At 45.8% G+C, this 26,884-nt stretch overlaps 2 protein-coding genes across 5 annotated transcripts; one reads left to right on the top strand and one right to left on the bottom strand.

Moving 5' to 3' along the window:
* Positions 1-525: 525 nt before the first annotated feature.
* On the bottom strand, positions 526-23,969 carry NFS1 (NFS1 cysteine desulfurase). Of its 3 annotated transcripts, none has more exons than XM_010386557.2 (13): positions 23,853-23,969; positions 23,024-23,133; positions 22,252-22,368; positions 20,911-20,994; positions 14,659-14,811; positions 13,246-13,339; positions 12,108-12,242; positions 6,413-6,570; positions 5,880-5,985; positions 5,718-5,799; positions 4,971-5,054; positions 4,122-4,211; positions 526-1,241 (listed from the first exon to the last, which is right to left on the bottom strand). In XM_010386557.2, exons 2-13 carry the CDS (start codon positions 23,048-23,050, stop codon positions 1,178-1,180), a joined length of 1,194 nt encoding a protein of 397 aa, XP_010384859.1. In that variant the 5' UTR covers positions 23,051-23,133; positions 23,853-23,969; the 3' UTR covers positions 526-1,177. The 3 variants fall into 3 exon arrangements, with proteins under 3 accessions (XP_010384859.1, XP_010384858.1, XP_030769990.1); XM_010386556.2 differs by having other exon boundaries at positions 23,735-23,900; XM_030914130.1 differs by lacking the exons at positions 526-1,241; positions 4,122-4,211 and having other exon boundaries at positions 5,025-5,157; positions 23,735-23,900.
* ROMO1 (reactive oxygen species modulator 1) lies at positions 23,856-25,504 on the top strand. 2 transcript variants are annotated; one of them, XM_010386554.2, is made up of 3 exons: positions 23,856-23,994; positions 24,175-24,305; positions 25,321-25,504. In XM_010386554.2, the coding sequence occupies exons 2-3, from the start codon at positions 24,175-24,177 to the stop codon at positions 25,427-25,429; spliced, it is 240 nt and encodes a 79-aa protein (XP_010384856.1). In that variant the 5' UTR covers positions 23,856-23,994; the 3' UTR covers positions 25,430-25,504. The 2 variants fall into 2 exon arrangements, with proteins under 2 accessions (XP_010384856.1, XP_010384855.1); XM_010386553.2 differs by having other exon boundaries at positions 23,872-23,999; positions 25,321-25,503.
* Positions 25,505-26,884: the final 1,380 nt, after the last annotated feature.

A 26,884-nucleotide genomic window follows, 5' to 3' on the forward strand; every position in this document is an offset into this window, starting at 1 on the left:
TTTTTAAGTACTGGTTAACTATCCATCTATGGGTTCAGACCCACAGATGAAAAGCTCTAGTTACAATGGTCTTCTCTTGGTTTCTGAAGTATAATACTTTGTGCTTTATCACACTTCAGGCCCTCTCACCTCGCATTCCTAGATTAGTGAGCTCTTCATATTTTTAAGCACTACCTCTTCAGAAAAGCTTTCCTCAAACACCCAGCATGGTAGGTTTTCCCTGTTATGTCCTCTTACCACTTAATTCTTTCATAGCACTTATCACAATCTATAACATTGTTTATTTGTTTACTTTTATTTTCCATCTCTCCACTAAAATTTAAAACTCAGTGAGGGCAGGGTCTTTTTTGGTCCTGTTAACCAGCGTATTCCTAATACCCAGAACAAATCTGGCTCCTGGCAGGCATTCAAAAAATTGTTAAATGAAGAGATACAAAAGCCCACTGAGTCATTTATGCAAATCAGATGGAGTGGCGGACTTCTCCACAATTCCACTTCTCCCTCAACCTCTCATAAAGCCACAGAGTAAATAGAAGGTGAGTTTATTTTTCCAGTCTTGAAATTAACAATTTTCAAGGAAACAAATTATTAGAATAACTGGTGGAGTCATAGGCATATTTCCAGCTCCATTAGGTCAAAGGAAAGGAAAGACGACAAGGGTAGAAAGGAGACAAGCCCTCTAAGAAACTGTCCGTTCCGTCTGACTGCAGTCAATATGAAGAGATACCCTTTGGAGCTACAGAAAATATTAAATTAAAGTGGATTATGCTTGCTGTTAAAGAAGCTGGTCCAGCCGAGCAGCAGCAGAAGACGAAGACTCAAATGTCCATGTAGAGCATCATGGTCCCTGACCAGAGACTTCTGGTTCCTCTTGCTCTCCTCACCAAGAGCACAGATGTGTCAAGCAGCAATATGATAACAAATGTCTCTATGGCTTCAGGATGAAAATGTCCACACACTGTAAGACCTGAGAAGAAATGGGGAGTGCTCCACACCCAAGAAGCTGAAGCTAGGGAAAGACGTTTCCTTGTGTTTCTGTCATAGAGGTGGACTGATGCTGAAGTCAACTGGTCTATACCAATCTGGAGCATCCACTAGGCATAACAAGGTGTCTGGTTGTGCATGGGTTGGTGAGGCAGGAGGGGCCAGACCAGCACAAAGTCAGGGCCCTATTCTTCTAGTGCTGGGTCCACTTGATGCTCTTGAGGTCAATGCCATCCTGAACCATCTCCCAGAGAGGGCTGCCAAAGAGAAGAGGCATTCAATGAGTGAGGGCTTAGATAGGAAGTGGACAACATTGGCACCAAGGCCCTGAGCAATGGCTTGCCTCCTTCCGTCCCTGTCTGTCCTCTGCCTCTTGCCCTGGTAGACCCTAACACAGGTGGTTAACAAGTCTTTCCCAGCTCCTTGTAAGTCCTTGTCAGCTCTCCTGAGAGCTCTCCCCAGCTGCCAACAAACAAGAATAACTAGGTTCCTCAGGCTCAATTGCAGTGGGGCCCTGAGCCAGTGGACACCAAACATGGTCATATTCCTGAAGCTCTCATCCCACTTGTAAGAGGCTTATGGCCATGGTTTCCCTTGGAGGAACCAAGACCCCTGAGACTTGTATAAGCAGCTAGTTTCAGCCCACCACATATTACCAGCTTTTCAGCACTTGCTTCTTGGTTTTGTTCTAGTTCCCAGTTAGAGGTGGAGCTTAACCCTAAATTATCTTGGTATGCTGTACCCTTACCCAGTTCTTGCCAGCTTCATCTCCCCAGAGTTGGCCTGTGCTTCCAATATCCAAAAGAATTCCTTGGATCTTAGACCTGAGCAACCCATCTCACACAAAAGCTGCTGCTAAGAAATCTCTGCCAAGCTCTGATCAATCCCCAAGCAGAAGCCTGGATATCTTGGATAATGTTTCCAGACCAGATATTACTTCAGTGTGCTATGAATATGGGATTTTATGGTTTAGATTTTACCAGGTAATTTTATCAAATTTCATTATATTCTTGACATGTCCCTCTTCTTTACACTAAACATTCCCAGAATGCCTTTCTATTCATGAGATTTTCCATGGCCCTTAAAGTTAGCCATCTCCTTCTGTCCTTCCTCTTTAGGGAAGGCCACTTATTATTATAGGCTCACAAAATAAGACTCTGAGAGCTAATGGGACCAGGCTGCATTCAGTTTGTAAAGGGTCAGAAGGCATAGGGCACAGATGCTGAAGCCACATAGATAGGAAATAAAAGTCTTTGCTGGCCGTGTAGTCAGTAGAAATGCCTTTGGGAGCATTTCTACTGCTTTGGGAGGCCGAGACAGGCGGATCAAGAGGTCAGGAGATCAACACCATCCTGGTTAACACGGTGAAACCCCGTCTCTACTAGAAAATACAAAAAACTAGCTGGGCGAGGTGGCGGGTGCCTGTAGTCCCAGCTACTCGGGAGGCTGAGGCAGGAGAATGGCGTAAAAAAACCCGGGAGGCAGAGCTTGCAGTGAGCTGAGATCTGGCCACTGCACTCCAGCCTGGGCGACAGAGCGAGACTCGGTCTCAAAAAAAAAAAAAAAAAAAGAAAAGAAATACTATCCGTAAAAATAATGAGGGACTGGGCACAGTGGCTTATGCCTGTAATCCCAGCACTTTGGGAGGCCAAGGCAGGAGGATGGCTTGATCCCAGGAGTTCGAGACCAGCCTGGAAAAAACAGTGAGACCCCATCTCTACAATATATATAATATATATATATATATATATATATATATATATATATTTTTTTTTTTTTTTTTTTTTTTTTTTTTTTTTTTGAGACGGAGTCTCACTCTGTCGCCCAGGCTGGAGTGCAGTGGCACGATCTCAGCTCACTGCAAGCTCCGCCTCCTGGGTTCATGCCATTCTCCTGCCTCAGTCTTCTGAGTAGCTGGGACTACAGGTGCCTGCCACCACACCTGGCTAAGTTTTTTGTATTTTTAGTAGAGACGGGGTTTCACCATGTTAGCCAGGATGGTCTCAATCTCCTGAGCTCACAATCCGCCCTTCTTGGCCTCCCAAAGTGCTGGGATTACAGGCGTGAGCCACCGTGCCCGGCCACAAAAAATATATTTTTAAAATTAGCTATGTGTGGGGGCACACAACTGTAGTCCTAGCTACTTGGGAGTCTGAGGCAGAAGGATAACTTGAGCCCAAGTGTCCAAAGTTACAGTGAGCTACAACTGTGCCACTGCACTCCAGCTGGGGTGACAGAATGAGACACTTTCTCTAAAGATAATAATAATCATAATGAAGAATACTACCTGGGCCAGGTGCAGTGGCTTGTGCCTGTAATCCCAGCACTTTGGGAAGCCAAGGCAGGAGGACTGCTTGAGCCCAGGAGTTTGAGACCAGCCTAGGCAACACAGCAAAACTCCGTCTCTACAAAAAATACAAAAACTAGCCAGGCATGGTGGCACATGCCTGTAGTACCAGCTACTTGGGAGGCTGAGGTGGGAGGATCACTTGAACTTGGGAGGTGCAAGTTGCAGTGAGGTGTGATTGTGCCACTGCACTCCAGCCTGGACAACAGAGCAAGAACTTGTCTCGGAAAAAAAAAAATATACTATCTGCATTACCTGTATTCATCTAGTTCTTTATTTTATTATTATTATTATTATTTTGAGATAGAGTTTGGCTCTTGTTGCTCAGGCTGGAGTGCAATAGCGTAATCTTGGCTCACCGCAACCTCCCCCTCCCAGGTTGAAGCGATTCTCCCGCCTCAGCCCCCCAAGTAGCTGGGATTATAGGGATATGCCACCACACCCGGCTAATTTTTCTGTATTTTAGTAGCGACGGGGTTTCTCCATGTTGATCAGGCTCGTCTCGAACTTCTGACCTCAGGTGACCTGCCCACCTTGGCCAGCCTCCCAAAGTGTTGGGATTACAGGCGTGAGCCACCACGCCTGGCCTAGTTCTTTAGTTTTTAAAAACACTTTATCATTGTGAAGGCAAGTAGCCAAGAAGATCCACTTTCTTGCTTTGTGGAATCTCTAAATCCTAAAATCCAAGTACTCTTGAACTTTGATATTGGCAGTGTAAACACATAGCCTAAGGACAAGAGGGGAGACAGCAATAGTTTCTTCCAGAGGGTCTCTGATACAGTATGTATACCTCATTTCTCGAAGACGCTTCACATGCTGAATGCATTTCTCCACTGTGTAGTCCACTTCCTCCTCTGTAGTGAAGCGGCCAATTCCAAACCTGAAAAAAGGCACAGGAGAATGGCTCCCCATCAGAGCTCTGGCACTAGGATAAATTCATTCCGCAAATACTCACTAAAGATCTACAACGCAAAAGATACGGAGAGAAGAACATGGTCCTTCCTTTAGGGCAGAGTTTCTCAGAACATGGTATACAGATCGGCCAAGCATGGTGGATCACGCCTGTAATTCCAACACTTTGAGAGGCCGAGGCAGGTAGATCACATGAGGTCAGGAGTTTGAGACCAGCCTGGCCAACATGGTGAAACCCCGTCTCTACTAAAAATACAAAAATTAGCTGTGTCTGGTGGCACATGTCAGTAGTCCCAGCTACTCAGGAGGCTGAGGCAGGAGAATTGCTTGAACCTGGAAGGCAGGGATTTCAGTGAGCTGAGATCATGCCACTGCATTCCAGCCTGGGTGACAGAGTAAGACTCTGTCTCAAAAAAAAAAAAAAAAAAGAACATGGTCTACGGATCACCCACATTAAAATGACCTGAGATGTTTTCTACTCCTCCCCCAGACCTAGTGAATCAGAATATCTGAATGTGGGACTCAGATATCATATTTCACAAACTTCCCAGGTGATACTCAATGAAGTCTGAGAACCACTGCTCTATAAACTTTCACAAGGTTATGAGAAGAGATAAGGAGAACTAGATTGAGAAAAACTTCGGGGTGGAAAAAGAAAAAAACTGTAATAGGAGATGAAAAATGTAAGAGAATGCCTTTCATAAATGTTGCAGCTCAACTCACTGACCTGATAGAAGAGTGCGCTAAATCCTCATCAGTGCCAATTGCTCTGAGGACATAAGAGGGCTCCAGGGATGCAGAGGTGCAGGCACTGAGGAGAGAGACACGAGCCTTGTTCACTTCATCATCCACATCTGCTTTTAGTCACAAACCCTCAGTCTTGTTCCCATCCCCCAGGGCCCTGGAGTCATACCCTGGAAAAAACAAGAGACCTTCTAATCTGGCAGAACTAAAGGACCTGATGCTACCCTGCACATCCTAGATGTGTGAACCTAGTTCCTCTGGCCCCCATGGTGGATGACTTCCTTGAGCAAGGACACTGGCGAAGTGTGACAGCATGATACCACATGGGTTTGACAAGAAGAGGCAGCAGAGGACCATGTGCTCACTTCCCCAGGACACAATACACCATCTGCACCAGCCTGAAGGGCAGCCAAACACTTAGTGGCCTTTGGAGCATCTTCAAATCTGGAGGTCTGTAACAGAACTGCTAGCGTTACCCCAGAACAGATACATACATCCCCTGGGACCATAAAAGGCACAAAATTCTACCCCAGGAAGCCTTCCTAGGGTGGTAAACTTCAGTCTGTACCCAGCTACCCAGCCAACCAAAAAAAAAGAGGCACTTACAAAATGACCTTTACCCTTAATCAAGAGGTCTTATGCCTATCATCTCCACACTGGGAAGCTTAATAGCCTACATGACTCTTCTAAGTGGCCCTGCCGCAGGCCCTGTCTATGCTGTCCAGCTCACCTCCCTGAGGATAAGGCAACGTCCTTCAATGCCATCAGCAGACTCTCCCCTTCCACATATGCAAAGGAGAGGTTGATACAGCCTGTAGGAAAGAAATACTGTGAGACAGGTCTCAGAGTCTCAGCCTCTACCAGAATGAGGATAGAAAGAGCAAGTCCATACCGGGATAATGGTGCTCAGGGTCCCCATTCATCACCACATCTGGAAGGCTCTTCATTATATTCTGTATCAGCCGCTCTGCTAACTTTGAGATCCGCTTGTGGTCATACTAAAGAGCAGGGAGGGAAGGATTAGGCAAAAACCATCAACCAGCTCAGAAAGACATAGTTTGAGAAACCCTTCTCCTATAACCGGAAGTGACTATGTATCAGCCCCACCTATCATCCTATGTACTCATGGAGAACACTGTATCTCCAGTACTGAGCATAGTGCCTGGTATGCAAAAGGCACTTGACAACTGGACAAAGGATTCATTTACTTATCCAGAAATAAATGAGCTGATAACTCCTAAAAGGCCATGGGTTTTGGAGCTCATAATGCCTCCCTCAGAACAAGGTAGGCAGCACCAGGACAAGGAAGAGTTTTCTTAAGCCTTCTCTCCCCACTGAAATCTGCCTCAGTCATGCTGAGAAGCCTCTAAATAGGAGACCCAGCACAGGGGAAGAAGTTGTAGGAGGGAACTGCTCTCCCCATACCTCCATCTCTTGCTGTGCCACCTCACACGCAGCCCCCAGCCCCACCACTAAGGGTGTGGGCACTGTCCCAGACCGCATACCCCGCTCCTGCCCCCCTCCACTCTGCAGGGCCTCCACACGCACACGGGGCCGGCGACGGATGTAGATGGCACCAACCCCTGGGAAACAAAGTTTGTGACAAAAAAAAGAGAGAAAAGTAGATAAAACAAAATATATCTTTCCAAAGGGATCAAAATATTATTTCAACTTTTCTGTAAGCATGAAATTTTTCTAAATAAAAAATTTTAAGGAAAAGAAGAAACAGCAGTAAAAGCATAGTATTTAGAAAATTATTTAACATCTGGAAGATAAATGCCAGAAGGAGTAATGATCAAAATGGTTTAAAGTAGCTCCCTATGCTATATGAAATGCCATCATACATTACAGTATTACTCATAATAGCAAAAAGACTGGAAACAACTTAGATGTCCATCATCAGGTAATGGTCAAATAGATTATGACATGTCCATACAATGAACTACCAAGCAGGTGTATAAAAGAATAAGAAGGCCGGGTGTGGTGGTTCACACCTATAATCCCAACTTTGGGAGGCCAAGGCGGGCAGATCACCTGAGGTCAGAAGTTCGAAACCAGTCTGGTCAACATGGTGAAACCCTGTCTCTACTAAAAATACAAAGATTAGCCAAGCATGGTAGCAGGCGCCTGTAATCCCAGCTACTCGGGAGGTTCAGACACGAGATGAACCCAGGCGGTAGAGGCTGTAGTGGGCTGAGATCATGCCACTGCACTCCAGCCTGGGTGACGGAGCAAGACTCCGTCTCCAAAAAAAAGAGGAAGCTTGTTCTGAACTGATACCATAAAATCTCCAAGATACATTGTTAGAAAACTGGTGAAATTCAAATAAAGTCAGTACTTTAGCTTTAGCTTAAAAAAAAAAAATATATTGGCCGGGCGCAGTGGCTCACGCCTGTAATACCAGCACTTTGGGAGGCCGAGGCGGGCGGATCACCTGAGGTCGGGAGTTCGAGACCAGCCTAATCAACATGGAGAAACCCTGTCTCTACTAAAAATACAAAATTAGCCAGGCGTGGTGGCACATGCCTATAATCCCAGGTATTAGGGAGGTGGAGGTTGTGGTGAGCTGAGATGGTGCCATTGCACTCTAGCCTGGGCAACAAGAGTGAAACTCCATTATAAAAAAAAAAAAAAAAGATGTATTATGGGCCGGACATGGTGGCTCACACCTGTAATCCCAGCACTTTGGGCAGTTGAGGCGGGCAGATCATGAAGACAGGAGTTCGAGACCAGCCTGACCAACATGGTGAAACCCCGTAATTACTAAAAATACAAAAATTAGCTGGGTGTAGTGGCACGTGCCTGTAATCCCAGCTACTCAGGAGGCTGAGGCAGGAGAATTGCTTGAACTTGGGAGCCAGAGGTTGCAGTGAACCAAGATTACACTACTGCACTCCAGCCTGGGTGACACAGCAAGACTGTCGCAATTAAAAAAAAAAAAAAAAAAAAAAAAAAAAAAAGATGTATTATTAGGTGAGAAATGCAAGATCAAAACAGTGAGTACAGTATGCTATCATCTGGATAAAAAAGAAAGGTGGAGAAGTATATACTTGTTTGTAAACACATAGGTAATTGTAGAAAAACCCAAGAAATTGCCTCCCCATAACCAGAAAAAATCAGAAAAAAAAAAAAGAAATTATCTCCCCAGAAGGGAACTGCATAGCTGGAGGACAGAGGTGACAGGTAGACTTTTGTCTGTGCCTTTTTTTTTTTTTTTTGAGATAGAGTCTTGCTCTGTTGCCCAGACTGGAGTGCAATGGCGCGATCTTGGCTCACTGCAACCTCCACCTCCCGGGTTCAAGTGATTCTCCTGCCTCAGCCTCCTGATTAGCTGGGATTACAGGCACCTGCCACCACACATGGCTAATCTGGTATTTTTAGTAGAGATTGGGTTTCACCATGTCGGCCAGGCTGGTCTCAAATTCCTGACCTCGTGATCCGCCCACCTTGGCCTCCCAAAGTGCCGCAATTACAGGCATGAGCCACTGCGCCCAGCTGTCTGTGCACTTTTTGTAGTTTTTGAATTTTCAACCACATGAATATTACTTTTTCAAAATAAAATTAAAATTAAAAAAAATTGGTGAGGCATGGCAGCTCATGACTATAATCCCAGCACTCTGGGAGGCCAAGAAAGGACAATCACTTGAGACCAGAAGTTTGGGACAAGCCTGAGAAACATAGTGAGACACCGTGTCTACAAAAAAAAAAAAATTAAAATTTAGCTGGGCATGGTGGCATGCATTTATAGTCCCAGCTACCCTGGAGGCTAAGGCAGGAGGATCACGTGAGCCTAGGAGGTCAAGGCTGCAGTGAGCTATGATCGTGACATTCACTGCACTCCAGGTTGGGCAACAGAGTGACCTTGACTCAAAAAACAAAAAACTTAAAAATGTGTATAACCTGTGACTAAACAAGCCTAATTACAGAAATTTTGTGCCAAAATATGAGCATGGGCATGCGGAGTTGTTCACCAAGTAATCAGGGCTTCTGAATAGAATTGGCACTTGATAGTTCCTCTCCCACACAGAAAAACTGTTTATGCTGAGAATGGAGGTACTATAAAAATTAAGGCAGTGGTTTCCAAATTTATTATGAAGGACACCAGATTTTAAATAAACTGGGTGCAGTGGGTCATGCCTGTAATCCCAGCACTTTGGGAGACTGAGGCAGGAGAGCTGCTTGAGGTCAGGAATTCAAGCCTGAGTAACATAGTGAAACCTCTATCTTTACAAAAACTGTTTTAAAAATTAGCCAGGCATTAGGCTGTGAGCGGGATTACGCCTGTAATCCCAGCACTTTGGGAGGCGGAAGGGGGTGGATCACCTGAGGTCAGGAGTTCGAGACCAGCCTGGCCAACACAGTGAAACCCCATGTCTACTAAAAATACAAAACTTAGGCCAGGCGTGGTGGCTCACGCCTGTAATCCCAGCACTTTGGGAGGCCGAGGCGGGTGGATCACAAGGTCAGGAGATCGAAACCATCCTGGCTAACATAGTGAAACCCTATCTCTACTAAAAACACATACACACACAAAAAAAATTAGCCGGGCGTGATGGCAGGCACCTGTACTCCCAGCCACTCGGGACGCTGAGGCAAGACAATGGCAAGAACCCTGGAGGCAGAGCTTGCAGTGAGCCAAGATGGCGCCACTATACTCCAGACTGGGTGACAGAGTGAGACTCCATCTCAAAAATAAAATAAAATAAAATAAAATACAAAAATTAGCCAGGCATGGTGGCAGGCACCTGTAATCCCAGCTACTCAGGAGGCTGAGGCAGGAGAATCGCTTGAACCCGGGAGGCAGAGGTTGCAGTGAGCCGAGATCTCGTCATAGCACTCCAGCCTGGGGGACAAGAGCAAGACTTCGTCTCAAAAAAAAAAAAAAAAGAATTAGCCAGGTGTGGCTGGGCACGGTGGGCCTGTAATCCCAGCTACTCAGGAAGCTGAGGGAGGAGAATCCCTTCAACCTGGGAGGCAGAGGTTGCAGTGAGCCAAGACCATACCACTGCACTTCAGCCTGGGCGTCAGCGTAAGATTTTGTCTCAAAAAAAAAAAAAAAGAAAAAAAGAAAAAAAAATTAGCCAGGGTGTTGGTGCACACCTGTAGTGCTAGTTATTGGTGAGGCTGGGGTAGGAGGGTTGCTTGAGCCCAGGAGATTGAAACTGCGGCAAGGTAGGATAGCACCACTGCACTCCAGCCTGAGCAACAGAGTGAGACCTTGTCCCTATAAAACAAATGAATAAAATAATGTACTAAACTGTATTTATTAAGAATTATTTCATTTCTCCAATTTAAAAAATTCAAGAATCTTATATTATCTGAGTCTATGCAGTTCCCAAATTCAAACAGCAAGTGCTCAAATACCATGTCTGGACAGAGAAGAATATCACATTATCTAAATCTATTTAGATTTTGGACTTGGAAAGCAGGAGGTCAGATAATGAGGGATAACTGTACACATGTAAGTGTTGATCAGAGCTTCTGATCAATGAGTTCATTGGTGTTTTTTTTTTTTTAATTTTTGTGAGTACATAGGAGATATATATATTATGGAGTACATGAGATTTTTTTTTTGTTTTTGAGAGGGAGTCTTGCCTGTCGCCCAGGCAGTGGCGCAATCTCGGCTCACTGCAACCTCTGGCTCCTGGGTTCAAGCGATTCTCCTGCCTCAGTCTCCTGAGTAGCTGGGATTAAAGGCACACGCCACCACACCCAGCTAATTTTTGTATTTTTAGTAGAGATGAGGTTTCACCGTGTTGATAAGTCTGGTCTTGAACTCCTGACCTCGTGATCCACCTGCCTTGGCTTCCCAAAGTGCTGGGATTATAGGCGTGAGCCACCGTGCCCAGCCCACGAGATGTTTTAACACAGGCATATAATGTGAAATAGGCACATGATGAAGAATGGGGTATCCAGCCTGAGTTCACTGGTTTTTATCAAAAAGACTTATCTACAATAAAAGCCAATAAAAGCAACATTTTATTAAAAGACAGAATTCTTATTGAGCTTTTTGAAATAATAGCTCACAAAAAACACTCTTTACAACCTCTGGGAACCCTCAGAAGCCATCTTCCATACTTCCAGAAGCTATTATACCTACTTCCACAAGGTATACACCCAGATAACACACCCTGCAGGTACAAAAAGGATACCAGCACACACATCAACCCAAAAAAGGCCCTCACTTGAGAAAGAGGAGTTATATTTTATATTGATATTTTATGGTTACCTTCACAAAACAGAGGACAACAGTCTATTCCCGAGGGTTAAGGGAAAGAGGCATAACTCAAGCTTGAACACATTCCAATAGGACCATAGGGAACAAATAGGTATCCCTGAGAGACTAACAGGATAACAGACTATGAAGTCTTCTAAGAATAAACACAAAGATAGCTGGGTGTGGTGGCTCATGCCTGTAATCCCAGCACTTTGGGAGGCCAAGACGGGCAGATCATGAGGTCAGGAGATGGAGACCATCCTGGCTAATGCGGTGAAACTCCGTCTCTACGAAAAATACAAAAAAAGTAGCTAGGCGTAGTGGCCGGTGCCTGTAGTCCCAGCTACTCAGGAGGCTGAGGCAGGAGAATGGCGTGAACCCAGGAGGCGGAGCTTGCAGTGAGCCCAGATCGTACCACTGCACTCCAGCCTGGTCGACTGAAAGAGACTCCGTCTCAAAAAAAAAAAAAAAAAAAAATCCTAATCATAATAAACACAAAGAGATGTCAAATCCCATGCAATCTTCCCCTGAGCCATAGCAAGACACTGGGAATGAAGGACTCAAATAGTTGCTCTGCACATCATAGTGGGGAAAACAAGATAGCTGGGCCTATCTAGATAAATTTGATTTCACAAAACCCCTTTTTCCTCAACCAAATTAAGATCTACATGCTTGCTAAGGATTTGTTAAAGTCAGCAAGAAAGAATGGCCTGATGTATAGTAACTGCTAAGGTCTACAAACAGGCAAGTGTTTCTGCCTATTGCTAAATGACATTTGCATTCTACAAGGGACTCTGAATGTACAACTTCCTCTGAGAGCAACAGTAGTCCCAAATGACTCTGACAAACACCTATCAAAGGTCTTGCTGGAAGGTACAGAAAGAACTCTAGAGGGGCTGGTACCTTTGGGACCGTAGATTTTGTGACCACTGATGCTCATGAGATCAATTTTCATGTCATTGACATTAAGTGGGATTTTTCCAACAGCCTGGGCTGCATCAGTATGGAAATACACCTTTCTGGAACTGCAAATCTGCCCTGAGGAAACAGAGGGGAAGACCCACAGCACAATGTTGGAAAGTCATCTGTCACTGTCCCACAATGCACTGTGAATTATCTCCAACAATAGTAAATGACCTCTGTCAATATTAAACTCCTCCCCTCCGTCCTTCCACCCCTTCTCCCTCCTCTTTTCCTTCTCTCCTCCCCCTTCCTCCTTCCTCCCTCTGTCTCTCAGGAGCTTCCCTTCTTTAGAATAAAAAAGGTGAAGGGCAAAACACCAGATCAAAACACTCCTGATACTCTCATGCATATGATTCTTACCACCTCATTAACACCAGTCTTTCAAAATGTCAGATTAGTTTCTAGATCCCTTTTGATTAAAAAAAAAAAAAAAAAAAAAGATTAAGAGATCTTTGTGCTAATGTGCCTAAAGAAATTACAGGGTGAGCTCTATGTGGGGATAATAAAAAGATGTTCTAAAATGAAAAAGGGTAGAAGGCTTTTTTGTTTTGTGGTTGGTTTTGGCAGCAACTGCAATAAAATTAAAAACTATAAAAGGTACTAGACCTGGCGGGGCGCAGTGGCTCATGCCTGTAATCCCAGCACTTTGGGACGCCAAGGAGGGCAGATCACCTGAGGTTAGGAGTTCGAGACCAGTCTGGCCAACATGGCAAAACCCCATCTCTACTAAAAATACAAAAATTAGCCAGGCATAGTGGTGCACACCTGTAGTCCCACTACTTGAGAGGCTGAGGCAGGAGGATCATTTGAACCCAGGGGGTGGAGGTTGTAAGGAGCTGAGATCACACCACTGCACTCCAGCCTAGGCAACTCTTTCTCAATGAAAAAAAAAAAAAAATGGTAATAGACCTGGATTCAAATACTGCCTGTGATACTTACAATGTCCTTGAACAAAGTACTTAGGCTCTCTTTCACTTGATTTCCTAACTACACTCCACAGAGTATTACAGCTCTCAGTCTACTACATCATACAGACCCCCATAGTGGGCAGGGATCAGGGATAAGCCATGATACTCACCTATTTCTGCAATGGGCTGCTTCACTCCAATCTCATTGTTCACAGTCATGACTGAGACCAGGCTAGTATCTGGCTGGATAGCAGCCTCTAGTTCCTAGGGATATGCAGGAGTAAGGTGACTAGATAGTGCAAACAAAGTCCTCCTAAATCAGAATATAGGCAAGCTTAGTCATGAAAAGGAGTTTTATACTACATACCTATCTGAATAGAAAAACAGTGACAACAAAAAATGTTGGGGTGAGGATGCACAGACTCTGAATGGTTCATACATTGTTAGTGGGAATGTAAATGTCACAACCACTTTGGAAAAGAATTTGACAGTTTCTGTTGCTCATCAAACTAAACATGAAATTACCATACAACCCAGTAACTGTACGCAGGGGCATTTATCCCAGAGAAATGAAAATTAAATTCACAAAACATCTTACATAAATGTTCACAGTAACTTTATTCATAATAGCAAAAACCTAGAAACTACCCAGATTTCCTTCAACAGATGATTTTGGTACACCCATAACATGGACTACTACTTATCAATCAAAAGGAACAAACTACTGGCACATGCAGCAAGGAATGAATTCCCAAAGACTTATGATTAGTAAAAAAAGCCAATCAAGGCTGGGTGCAATGGCTCACGCCTGTAATCCCAGCACTTTGGGAGGCTGAGGCGGGTGGATCACCTGAGGTCAGAAGTTCAAGACCAGCCTGGTTAACATGGAGAAACTCCATCTCTACTAAAAATACAAAAATTAGCTGGGCCTGGTGGTGCACACCTGTAGTCCCAGCTACTTTGGAGCCTGAGGCAGGAGAAATGCTTAAACCCAGTAGGTGGAAGTTACAGTAAGCCGAGATTGTACCACTGCAATCCAGCCTGGATGACAGAGCGAGACTTTGCCTCAAAAAAAAGAAAAAAGGAAGGCCGGGCACTGTGGCTCATGACTGTAATCTCAGCACTTTGGGAGGCTGAGGCGGGCAGATCGCGAGGTCAGGAGATCGACACCATCCTGGCTAACACGGTGAAACCCCGTCTCTACTAAAAATACAAAAATTTAGCTGGGCGTGGTGGTGGGCGCCTGCAATCCCAGCTACTTGGGAGGCTGAGGCAGGAGAATGGTGTGAACCCAAGAGGCGGAGCTTGTAGTGAGCTGCACTCTAGCCTGGGCAAAACAGCGAGACTCCATCTCAAAAAAAAAAAAAAAAAGAAAAGAAAAAGAAACAAGTCCTCCAGAGAAAAGGAGGACAGTACACACTCAAGGGGAACATGATCTCATTCTCTGCCAGGCCCATTTCTCTAAACTTCATCCTAACTGTTAGATCTATTCCTTCAAGCTCCAGCTAGGGCCCAAAAGAGAAATTTACAAGGTGAAGCCAAGTTCCTCCATTTTTGCTCCTCCTGCCAATAGCCACTCCTACCTTTAGGTCAATGATCCCACTCTTCTGCACTGGGAGGTAGGTGACCTGAAAGCCCTCAGCTTCCAGTGAACGGCAGGAGTCCAAGACACATTTGTGTTCTGTCTGGGTGGTGATCAAGTGCTTTTTCCGTGACCTGTAGAATCGGGCCACCCCCTAGAAATTGGTGGTGATAGATGGAAGGAGAACATACTCACAGAGACAGCAATGACTTCAACATCATTTGTAAAGGAAAAATGGGCAAGAACAGTATGCTCCAACACCAGTTCTTTCATACCAACTGAGTATCCTTTAATTCAATTCTGAGGCTAACTCTGCAGACTTAGTGAAAACCCCATGGATTAAGGGCTCAATCACGTAAGACTGCCCCTAGTTCAGATACCAGACATAAGTCCCAGGGGTCTCAAGCTACCCATACTTCTGCCCAGTCAAATACAAATTCAGGGCTTCCTGAAGCCTGCTCAAGTTCAGTAATTCACTAGAATAAATCACATTTGTCCAAACCCACAGAATGTACACCACCAGTGATTCCTCATGTAAGCTATGGACTTTGGGTGATAATGATGTATCCATACCAGGTCGTCAATTGGAACAAATGTACCACTTGATGGAAGATGCTAATAATGGCAGAAGGCTGTGCATACCTGGGGGCAGGGCATATATAGGAAATTTCTGTACCTTCCTTTCAATTTTGCTGTGAACCTAAAACTGCTATAAAAAATGAAATCTATTAAAATAATAATAGCACACAGGTTAACGTAGGTATTTAAAAATCTGGAGAAATATACAGCAAATTAACAGTGAAAATGTATTTAGAGTTCTCTATATTATTGGAATTTATGATTCATTCATTCAACCAATATTTAGCACCTCCAGTATCCCAAGTAATTTTCTAGGTGCCAGTGATATAACAGTAAACAAAGTCATAAGTAGGTATTACTGTTAATATCAGAAGAAACAATAAAGGTACATTAAAAAATTTCTGGAATTTCAACTATTACAAGAAACTAAAAAAACCATTTATCTCATTTAAGAAAAAAAACAGTGGCCAGGTGCAGTGCCTCACGCCTGTAATCCCAGCACTTTGGGAGGCCGAGACGGGTGGATCACCTAAGGTCAGGAGTTTGAGACCAGCCTGGCCAACATGTGGAAACTCCATCTCTACTAAAAATAAAAAAATAAGCCAGGCCCGGTGGCACGCACCTATAATCCCAACTCCTCAGGAGGCTGAGGGAGGGGAATCACTTGAAACCAGGAGGTGGAGGTTGCAGTGAGCCAAGAGTGCTATTGCACTCCAGCCTGGGCAACGGAGTGAGACTCTGTCTCAAAAAAAAAAAAAAAAAAAAAAAAAAGGACGCCAGGTGCGGTGGCTCATGCCTGTAATCCCACCACTTTGGGAGGCTGAGGCAGGCAATCAATCACGAGATCAGGAGTTTGAGACCAGCCTGACGAACATGGTGGAACCCCGTCTCTACTAAAAATACAAAAATGGCCGGGTGCGGTGGCTCACACCTGTAATCCCAGCCCTTTGGGAGGCTGAGAAGGGCAGATTACCTGAGGTCGGGAGTTCGAGACCAGCCTGATCAACATGGAGAAACCCTGTCTCTACTTAAAAAACATACAAAAATTAGCCAGGTGTGGTAGTAAATGCCTGTAATCCCAGATACTCTGGAGGCTGAGGCAGGAGAATCGCTTGTACCCAGGAGTCAGAGGCTGCAGTGAGCCGAGGTTGCGCCATTGTACTTCAGCCTGGGCAACAAGAGTGAAACTCTGTCTCAAAAAATAAATAGGCTGGGCACAGTGGCTCAAGCCTGTAACCCCAGCACTTTGGGAGGCCGAGACGGGCAGATCACGAGGTCAAGAGATTGAGACCATCCTGGCTAACACGGTGAAACCCTGTCTCTACTAAGAAATACAAAAAAACCAGCCAGGCGAGGTGGTGGGCGCCTGTAGTCCCAGCTACTCGGGAGGCTGAGGCAGGAGAATGGCGTAAACCCAGGAGGCGTAGCTTGCAATGAGCTGAGATCCAGCCACTGCACTCCAGCCTGGGCGACAGAGCGAGACTCTGTCTCAATAAATAAATAAATATAAATAAAAATACAAAGATTAGTGAGGTGTGGTGGCACACACCTGTAATCCCAGGTACTCAGGAAGCTGAGGCAGGAGAATCGCTTGAACCTGGGAGGCAGAGGTTGTAGTGAGCCGAGATCACACCCCTGCACTCCAACCTGGGTGACAGAGTGAGACTCCATCTCAAAATAAATAAATTAATTAATTTAAAAGAAAGAAAAAAGAAAATAGAGACCAGGCGCGGTGGTGCACGCCTGTAATCCCAGCACTTTGGGAGGCCGAGGCGGGCAGATCGCGAGGTCAGGAGATCGAGACCATTCTGGCTAACACAGTGAAACTCGTCTCTACTAAAAATACAAAAAATTAGCCAGGCATGCTGGCGGGGGCCTGTAGTCCCAGCTACTTGGGAGGCTAAGGCAGGAGAATGGCATGAACCTGGGAAGTGGAGCTTGCATTGAGCCGAGATCGAGCCACTGCACTCAAGCCTGGACGACGAGCGAGACTTTGTCTCAAAAAAAAAAAAAGAAGAAAAAGAAAAAAAGGGGGCTGGATGTAGTGGTAGTCAATGCCTGTAATCCCACCACTTTGGGAGGCTAAGGTGGTAGGATCACTTGAGCTCAGGAGTTCAAGACCAGCCTGGGCAACATAGTGAGACTTCATCTATACTAAAAAAAAAAAAAAAAAAAAAAAAAAAAATAGCCTGGCATGTAGTCCCAGCTACTCAGGGGGATCACCTGAGCCAAGGAGGTCAAGGCTGCCTTGAGCTGAGATCTGGCTACTGCACTCCAGCCTAGGTGAGATCAAGACTCTGTCTTAAAAAAACAGAAAAAAGGGGGAAAAAAAAAAAGAAGGGCCAGGAGCGGTGGTTCACACCTGTAATCCCAGCACTTTGGCAGACTGAGGTAGGCGGATCACCTGAGGTCAGAAGTTCGAGACCAGCCTGGTCAACATGGTGAAACCCTGTCTCTACTGAAAATACAAAAATTAGCTGGGCGTGGTAGCAGGCTCCTGTAATCCCAGCTACTTGGGAGGATAAAGCAGGAGAATCACTTGAACCCTGGAGGCAGAAGTTGCAGTGAGCCAAGATTACATCACTGCACTCCAGCCTGGGTGACACAGCGAGACTCTCCCTTGAAAAAGAAAAAAAAAAAAGAATTAATAGTATCAACTTTGTAGAACAGGATCAGGGATCGGGGTCCTCGGGGAAGGAGAGGAAGATTTATACTTCATTTTATTTTTATTTATTTATTTTTTTGAGACGGTCTCATTCTGTCACCCAGGCTGGAGTGCAGTGGCATGATCTCAGCTCACTGCAACTCTGCCTCTCGAGTTCAAGCAATTCTCGTGTCTCAGCCTCCCAAGTAGCTGGGATTATGGCCACCACACCTGGCTAATTTTTTGTATTTTTTTAGTAGAGATGGGGTTTTCCCATTTTGCCCAGGGTGGTCTTGAACTCCAGAGCTCAGACAACCTGCCTGCCTCGGCCTCCCAAAGTGCTACAATTACAGGTGTGACCCAATGCCTACACTTCATTTTAAATTTTTCCATTGGTTTTAAAAAAACACACCATGAGACAGAATTATTTTTCAAAAACTGAAAACTTAAAAGAAAATGTGCATCTCCCCCCAGAGCTTATAAAAGAACATTACCTTTAACAGCAGAATACAAAGCCAGGTGCAGTGGCTCAAGGGAATAATCGCAGAACTTTGGGAGGCAAAGGCAGGAGGATCACGTGAGCCCAGGAGTTCAAGACCAGCCTGGGCAACATAGTGAGACCTCCATCTCTACAAAAATTAAAATAACAAAATTAGCCAGGCACGCTAGTACACGCCTGTAAGCCTAGCTACTTGTGAGGCTAAGATGAGAGGATCGCTTGAGTACAGGAGTTCAAGGCTCCAGTGAGCTGTGATTGTGCCACTGCACCCAAGCCTAGGTGACAGAGTAAGACCGTGTCTTTTTTTTTTTTTTTTTGTGAGACAGAGTTTCGCTCTTGTTGCCCAGGATACAGTACAGTGGTGCCATTTCAGCCCATCGCAACCTTCGCCTGCTGGGTTCAAGGGATTCTCCTGCCTCAGCCTCACAAGTAGCTGGAATCACAGGCGTGCGCCATCACGCCTGGCTAGTTTTTGCATTTTTAGTAGAGATGGGGATTTACCATCTTGGTCAGGCCTGTCTCGAACTCCTGACCTCAGGTGATCTGCCCATCTCAGCCTCCCAAAGTGCTCGGATTATAGGTGTGAGCCACTGGGCCCGGCCGAGACCCTGGCTTGTTAAAAAATAAATAAATAAATAAAATAGAAGCAGAATATTAAAACATACAGGCCAAAATTATAACTATGTAAAAGTGGTCTGTTCATGAGGACAAAGAACATAAATGAGAAACATGTATAATTGATTTATACTCTATTTTATCCCAAAAAGTATTTACATCAGTAATGTAAAAATGGTTGTGGGGCACTTTGGGAGGCCAAGGCGGGAGGATCACGAGGTCAGGAAATCGAGACCATTCTGGTTAACATGGTGAAACCCCATCTCTACTAAAAATACAAAAAATTAGCCGGGCGTGGTGGCAGGCGCCTATAGTCCCAGCTACTCAGGAGGCTAAGGCAGGAGAATGGCATGAACCCAAGAGGCAGAGCTTGCAGTGAGCCAAGATCATGCGCCTGCACTCCAGCCTGGGCGACAGAGCAAGACTCTGTCTAAAAAAAAAAAAAAATGGTTGTGGGATGGTGATGGTAGTTCAAAATGTTACAGTTGTTTATAAAAATTTCATTTAGATGACATTTCACCACCCACACACCTTATTTTATCACAGTTATCCATGACGTAGATTTCTTTAATAACTTACAGATTATTTTACTCTAACAATTATGGAGATTAAAAGAAACACCACCATAGGTACTCTTAGCGATCCTTGACCTGTAGGTTTGGAATCTATGGAGACTTCCAAAGAAAATAGTTTCAAAGTTTTGAAAATGCTCTCCATTTCAGAAATCATCTCCACCTTTGGAGGAAACTTCACCCTGACTCTGTGGTCTCTGCAGTCCCAAGGAAAGACGTCTTCCTGCTAACATGATCAGGCAGAGTGCTGATGACCCTGAAGCCCGTCCTAGGCCTCCTACATACAGGCCAAGGTCAAATAAACCAATGCTGGAAGCACAGTTCAAAGACAAAGATAAGACCGAGTGGAGCCAGAGTTCAAACTACAGCAAGCCACAGTTTTTCAGAGCCTTGGCATTTACTCAAGTAATCCTGGCAACCAGGCCCAGTGAAATGTGATTATGTTCTATGAAACACCAACATGACTACTAAAAGTATCATTTTCCTTGCATTAGCACCAAAATCTTTTATGTACCAAGGACAAAATGACTGATCCCAGAATGGGTGACCATGTGAATGCCTGCGGAGGGCACCACAAAGACAAGCACTTCAAAATGGAGATATCTAAAGAAACAGGAGGAACTTGTTGCAAATAGATCTCATTAGAAAGAAAAAGGAAGGCTGAGAGGAGGGCAGCCTTGAAATCACACATATAACTTGTTGTTACTAGATAAAAAGAATGGAGAAAAGCTGGGCATGGTGACTCACACCTGTAATCCCAGCACTTTGGGAGGCCGAGACAGGCGGATCATGAGGTCAAGAGATTGAGACCATTCTGGCCAACATGGCGAAACCCTGTCTCTACTAAAAATACAAAAATTAGTTGGGCATGGTGGCGGGCGCCTGTAGTGCCAGCTACTTGGGAGGCTGAGGCAGGAGAATCACTTGAACCTGGGAGGCGGAGGTTGCAGTGAGCCGAGATTGTGCCACTGCTCTCCAGCCTGGCAAGAGAGTGAGACTCTCTCTCAAAAAAAAAAAAAAAAAGAATGGAGAAAAGGTTCAATCACCATTATCCAGTCTCTGAAGTATCTGCCAGACAAAAAAAACAAGTGGTTAATGGCCTGAGGGCCACCTCCTTTGCTATCCAATTACCTCACTCAACTCAGACCAACAGAAGCAAAGACTTAAAGAGTAGACTGCAAAGAGTTAAAGGAAGCAACAAATCAGAAAGAGTGTAAGCCGTCTCTTCACAATAGGGTGGGGATGGGTGGCTGTGAAATACATATACCAGTCCAAATGATGTGGACGGACACTATCTCCCAGGTCAGGAAAGCCCACATATGCCCTCTGGTTCCCTTCTCTTACCTTAATTGCTATGTTGTTGGATTCAGTAGCACCACTAGTAAAAATGATCTCACGAGGATCCGCTCCAATCAGAGATGCTACTTGCTGCAAGTCAAGAAACAGAGATATATAACATCAGTTCCCCAGGCAGAAATAGAGCTGCAGACACAGGTGGGACAGCCCTGGAGCAAGAAGAGCTCCACTGCATTCACCAAATTGCCCTGGATGAAGCTCTGCACCTATTAGAATCAAATTCTAGTTATATCCCAGATCCCAGGCTCTTTTCCAGCCCAATGCAAACTAATAATTTTTTTTTTTTTTTTAATTAACTATTGGCCAGGTGTGGTGGGTCACCCCTGTAACCCCAGCACTTTGGAAAGCCAAGGTGGAAAGATCACCTGAGGTCAGGAGTTCGAGACCAACCTGGTCAACATGGTGAAACTCCATTTCTACTAAGAACACAAAAATATTAGGCCGGGCATGGTGGCTCACGCCTGTAATCCCAGCACTCTGGGAGGCCGAGATGGGTGGATCACCTGAGGTCAGGAGTTCAAGACCAGCCTGACCAACATGGAGAAATCCCATCTCTACTAAAAATACAAAATTCCCCAGGCGTGGTGGCGCATGCCTGTAATCCCAGTTACTTGGGAAGCTGAGGTAGGAGAACTGCTTGAACCTGGGAGGCGGAGGTTGCAGTGAGCCAAGATTATGCCACTGCACTGCAGCCTGGGCAACAAGAGCAAAACTCTGTCTCAAAAAATAATAATAATAAATAAATAAATAAAAATACAAAAATATTAGCTAGGTGTGGTGGCATGTGCCTGTAATACCTGTTACTTGGGAGGCTGAGGCAGGAGAATCACTTGAACCTGGGAGGCAGAGGTTGCAGTGAGCCAAGATCGCACACCACTGCACTACAACCTGGGCAACACATGTGAAAACTCCATCTCTTAAAAAAAAAGAAAAAAAAAAAAGAACTATTGAGCCCTTACTACTTATAGTACTTCTTATCGGTGTGTTAATAAACACTTTACCAACATGGTCTTATTTAACCCACCCAGTAACCCTACAGAGTAGAATCTCCATTTTAAATGTGAGGAAAATAAGGCTTAGAGAAATTAGATAACTTGCCCAAGTCATTCAGCCAGGAAATATGGGAACTTATCAAATGCCTGCAGTCAAACTCCAAGGCTGCTCTCTGAATCTCTTCCAGAAATAATCCAAAACCATTTTTACCTCCATGCACACCTACCAAGAAGGAAATGCCTCCCACAGGCCACTGCCCCCGTCTGACCTTAGAACCTCCTAGACTCCTGTGTACTAACCTGGCGAGCAGGACTTCCTAGACTCCTGTGTACTAACCTGGCGAGCACGTTCCATGGCTGCCTCACTCTCCCAGCCGTATGCATGTGTCCGGGAGTGTGGGTTCCCATAGTAGTTGATTAGGTAAGGGAGCATGGCATCAAGCACCCGGGGGTCCTGAGCACAACAGAACAGATCATTTTCCTTGAGCCCATCGTCAATTTAGGTCCCACTCCACCCCTCAGATCTGCCCACCCTGCCTCAGGACACTCTCAACCCCTCAGGCACTGCCTAGAGGAGGCCTCAAACATTCTTTTGTTCCCACAAAACTACCCACCAACTATCAACCTAATACACTCCCACTCACAACCCATCCCAACTCAGATCGTTCTGCCTCCCCTCAGGTAGTCTACAAACACTGCCTTGTTCCGACATCTGTTTCTGCTGGTGTTTCCATTCCCACCAGGCAATGTGATCTACAAGGGGCTGGGGACAGGACAGGGCCTAGGCAAATACCCCTTGTCAAACATTGGTGAAAACTTGCATTAGTCTTTTAACCCATTTAAAACTTGTCCAAGTTCACACAGTTACTAAGTGGTGGTTCCGCTCATTCCAGAGCCTGCGCTGAAGTGATTTGACCAAGGTCAATTGCTGGTGAGTAGTAAAGCCACTGCCAGTGGCCTCAAATTTAAGCCTCCTGACTCCTGGCTCAGTGCTTTTTCCAGCGCACCTTCATGGCTCTCACTTCTCCAGGGATTCAGCCATTGCTTTGCGTGGTCACGCCCATCATTTACTTCCTAATAAGCAGCCTTGGGAAAAGCTCCATCCTTACCAGAGGAGTTGTAGCTTGTACATCCATATAGAGAGGTCGCAGCACTGGTCCCGCCTCCGGGGCAGCGGTTGTATCTGCGGTAACAGCCGACTGAGGAGCATGGTCTCCAACTGACAAAAAATGGAACGAGTGGCCAAGTAAGACCGAAGGCAACTATGAACGCATGGCATCCAAAGGGCAGAAGGAAAAATCTGGCTGGGGGTGTGATAAGTGTAAGGGATGCTGGGGTCGAATCTCAATGGAAAGAAAACAGCAGAAGATACCTGACACCCTGTAAAAGGAGGTAAAGGAGAGGGAGGGAGGGTTCCTAGAGGGGCTGTTGAGGTGATATTCAAATGGTCTCCTAGGGAGGAAGACTGTAAAGGGCGAAGCCATTTAGAAGGAACGTGGAGCCAGAGTAGGTGCAGCCCCTTCTGACCGAAGCTAACGGTCTGCACGGGAGCCCAGAGCAGCATCTGTAACTTGGCCAGGAGCGGTCTGAAGGACGCGCCTCCATGGCTCTGGGGGCCTGTCGCGCAGGGTGCGAGGGCTGGTGCGCCGGAGTCAACCGTTCGGGGACCCGCCTAAGAAAGTTTGAGGGATGTGTCGTTTGAGAGAAAGGGTCAGAGAGTCTGAGCAGCAGGGTGGACAGGAAGGCTCCGGAATATTCAGTTGCGTCGCCGCGCGGAGGGGACAGGTCCGCGCCTCCCGGAGAGCGGGACCCGAGCGTACCGCGCAGGCGCAGCCCCCGAGTGGGCGCCGCAGGCTTGGGCCCTGGAGCCGCTGTCACCGCCACTGCCGCCCGCCTCCAAGCGGCTCGGAGCAGCATGGTCCCGCTGGCAGAGCCCACCTTCCGAAGCGGCTGCAGTCCTGGGCCCCAGGCTCCCGGAAGTGCTTCCCGGCGATCCGGAAGCGATTCATCGGGCCTCGAGCGCCCTCCCCGTCGTTTTCCGTGAGAGACGTAGAGCTGAGCGACCGAGGCCGCGAGCGAGGTGAGGTAGGCGCAGGGCGACGCGGGGTCGGAACGCGAAGAGGGTGTTGGAGTCGGGTTACCCATGGATTTTCCTTCCCTGACTTCCCCCGAGCCCTTGGGCCCACTTCCCGCCTGCCGCCTCCGTCCCCGCCCGACTCTTGGGCCAGCGCCTGGGCCCACACTTTCCTATCCCCCGCAGATGCCGGTGGCCGTGGGTCCCTACGGACAGTCCCAGCCAAGCTGCTTCGACCGCGTCAAGATGGGCTTCGTGATGGGTTGCGCCGTGGGCATGGCGGCCGGGGCGCTCTTCGGCACCTTTTCCTGTCTCAGGTGAGGGGCGCGGGCGGTGATCTCTGGGTAGGACAACCAGATTTTCCGGCCCTACCCCATTCGGTCTGGAGCCTGAACACAGCCTCCTAATCCTTTCGACGTCCCTCTCTGTCCCATCGCGAGCCAGACTCATTCCAAACCACCTTCAGTCTGAAAGGTCAGGTTGGAAGGGTCAGTGCTTAAGAATTTGAGCTTTAGAGTCAAAATGCTTTCTGGCCCTTTTCTTACTGGTTCGGTGACTTTAGGCAAGTTGGAGACTGGATTTCCTTAAGTGTAGAATGAAGACAGTAGCGTCTACCTTATAGAGTTCTAAAAATTCGATCAGCACACTTTGCACAAAATCTGGCACATATTAAGTGCTCAGTAACTGGTTACTACTATTGCTTGCGCATGAGGAAAGAAACTTGTTCAACGGTTTTACTATTCTGGATACAGGATACAACAGAGATAAAGCAGTCAAACTTTACACTCTGAAAGTCATTTTCACATTTAGAAGCTGTTATTGCTATATCTCCAGATTGTAAATTACCATTTACCGAGCACTTACTCTATGTTAAGCACTGTGCGAAATACTGTAGTTTTCAAAATCCTGTAAATAATATTGAGATGCCCATTTTACACTTCACACTACGTGTAAATTGCAGAGGTGGTTCTTGAACCCCAACCTTACTCCAAAATCATTAACACCAAGAAACTAAAAGACAGATGTCTGTATTGGGTCTTATTTAACCTGCAGGCAACACCAGTCCAAAAAACTGGTTTCTCTGCCTATGTATTTTACACTGCATCTGCTGCCTTCCACAAACTGAAGGCAGCTAGAAGAATTCCCTGGAGACCCAGATGACTCTTTTTCCTTCTCATTACCTACCCCAGATAGTAAGAGGTAATATCCAGTAAGTGGAAAATGAGATGTAGCGGTTGCTAGACTAGTGTTAGCAAAAAATTGGAAAGGAGCAGTTAATACTTTTTCTGGTATTTTTGTTACCAAATAGCCCCATCTTGGTTTCCTCCTCAGGATCGGAATGCGGGGTCGAGAGCTGATGGGCGGCATTGGGAAAACCATGATGCAGAGTGGCGGCACCTTTGGCACATTCATGGCCATTGGGATGGGCATCCGATGCTAACCATGGTTGCCCACTACATCTATCCCTTCCCATCAATCCCAGCCCACGTACTAATAAAAGAAAGTCTTTGAGTAGTCAGTGTTATCTCTTTCTTAAAGCCTGCCTCTCTTAATCCAGAATTGGAAAACTTGGGAGTGTCTAGTACTTTCCATAGATACTAGTCAACTAATTAGTACAACTCTGTGCTTGTTACTACGATCACCATTTTAACAAAATTTCCTCAAGGTCACACATTGCATTATTTCCAAAGCATTGTTCATCCTGAGGTTGGTTGGTTGCCTGGTCGCCCAGGCTGGAGTGCAGTGGCATGATCTCAGCTCACTGCAACTTCTGCCTCCTGCGTTCAAGCGATTCTCCTCCCTCAGCCTCCTGAGTAGCTGTGATAACAGGCACACGCCACCATGCCCAGCTAAGTTTTGTATTCTTAAGCCGGGTGCGGTGGCACATGCCTGTAGTCCCAGCTACTTGGGAGGCTGAGGCAGGAAAATCGCTTGAACCCAGGAAGTAGAGGTTGCAGGGAGCTGAGATCGAGCCACTGCACTCCAGCCTGAGAGACAGAGCGAGACTCCATCTCAGAACAAAAAAAAGTTTGTATTCTTAGTAAAGATGGGGTTTCACTGTGTTGGCCAGGCTGGTCTCGAACTCTTGACCTTGTGATCCACCCGCTTCCGTCTCCCAGTGTTGGGATTACAGGCCTAAGGCACCATGTCCGGCCCGAGGTTCTTTAGATATACCTAGTGGCTTTATCAGAAAAAGCAAAACAATTTTTCCACTGTGGAAAAAAATTAGAAACACCAGCCACTTCTGTAGCTTAACTGGCTAAATTCCAGATGATTTTCTAACCAGTCATCAACCATCTATATAGCTTGCCATCCACAAAACTTACTAGAGTTTGATGATAAAAAGCTTCTGTAGTGAGGCAATTGTCCATCTCACCTGCCTAGGCCACGCAGACCTTGGAGTTACTAACCTGCATTGCCCATTAAGCATTTCTTAAACAGAACTTTCAAAGATGGTAGTCAGTGTTATTATAAAGATAAAAGAAACTAAATGAACACTTTGAAATACTGACAGGCAGGAGGAAATTAAGGACATTACCAGATTAGCTACAGATTTTCAAACCAGTGGGATGCTGACTCAGGAACTGATTGGACATAAACAGTTTCACTCAGAATGACCTGTTTTCCATGCACAACACTATTCAAGTTACTACACTCTAACCACGTTTCCTCTGAACATTATTTAAACACCAAATTTCACTCTGTGGTAGTGACTAAATTTTGGCACAGATGAGATTAACCACTAAAGGCTATGTTTGCTGGTCCAGTTCTCTAGAAAGCAATGACACAGCAGATTTGTTTCCTGTCAAGACTTGGTTCAAGGAAAAAATTGATAGCAGGGGATACTTTGGAAAAAGAGCATACTGACAGAATGTCTCTGCCCCAAAGAACACTG

The sequence above is a fragment of the Rhinopithecus roxellana genome, chromosome 13 (genome assembly GCF_007565055.1).
Source record: "Rhinopithecus roxellana isolate Shanxi Qingling chromosome 13, ASM756505v1, whole genome shotgun sequence".
Classification (NCBI taxonomy): domain Eukaryota; kingdom Metazoa; phylum Chordata; class Mammalia; order Primates; family Cercopithecidae; genus Rhinopithecus; species Rhinopithecus roxellana.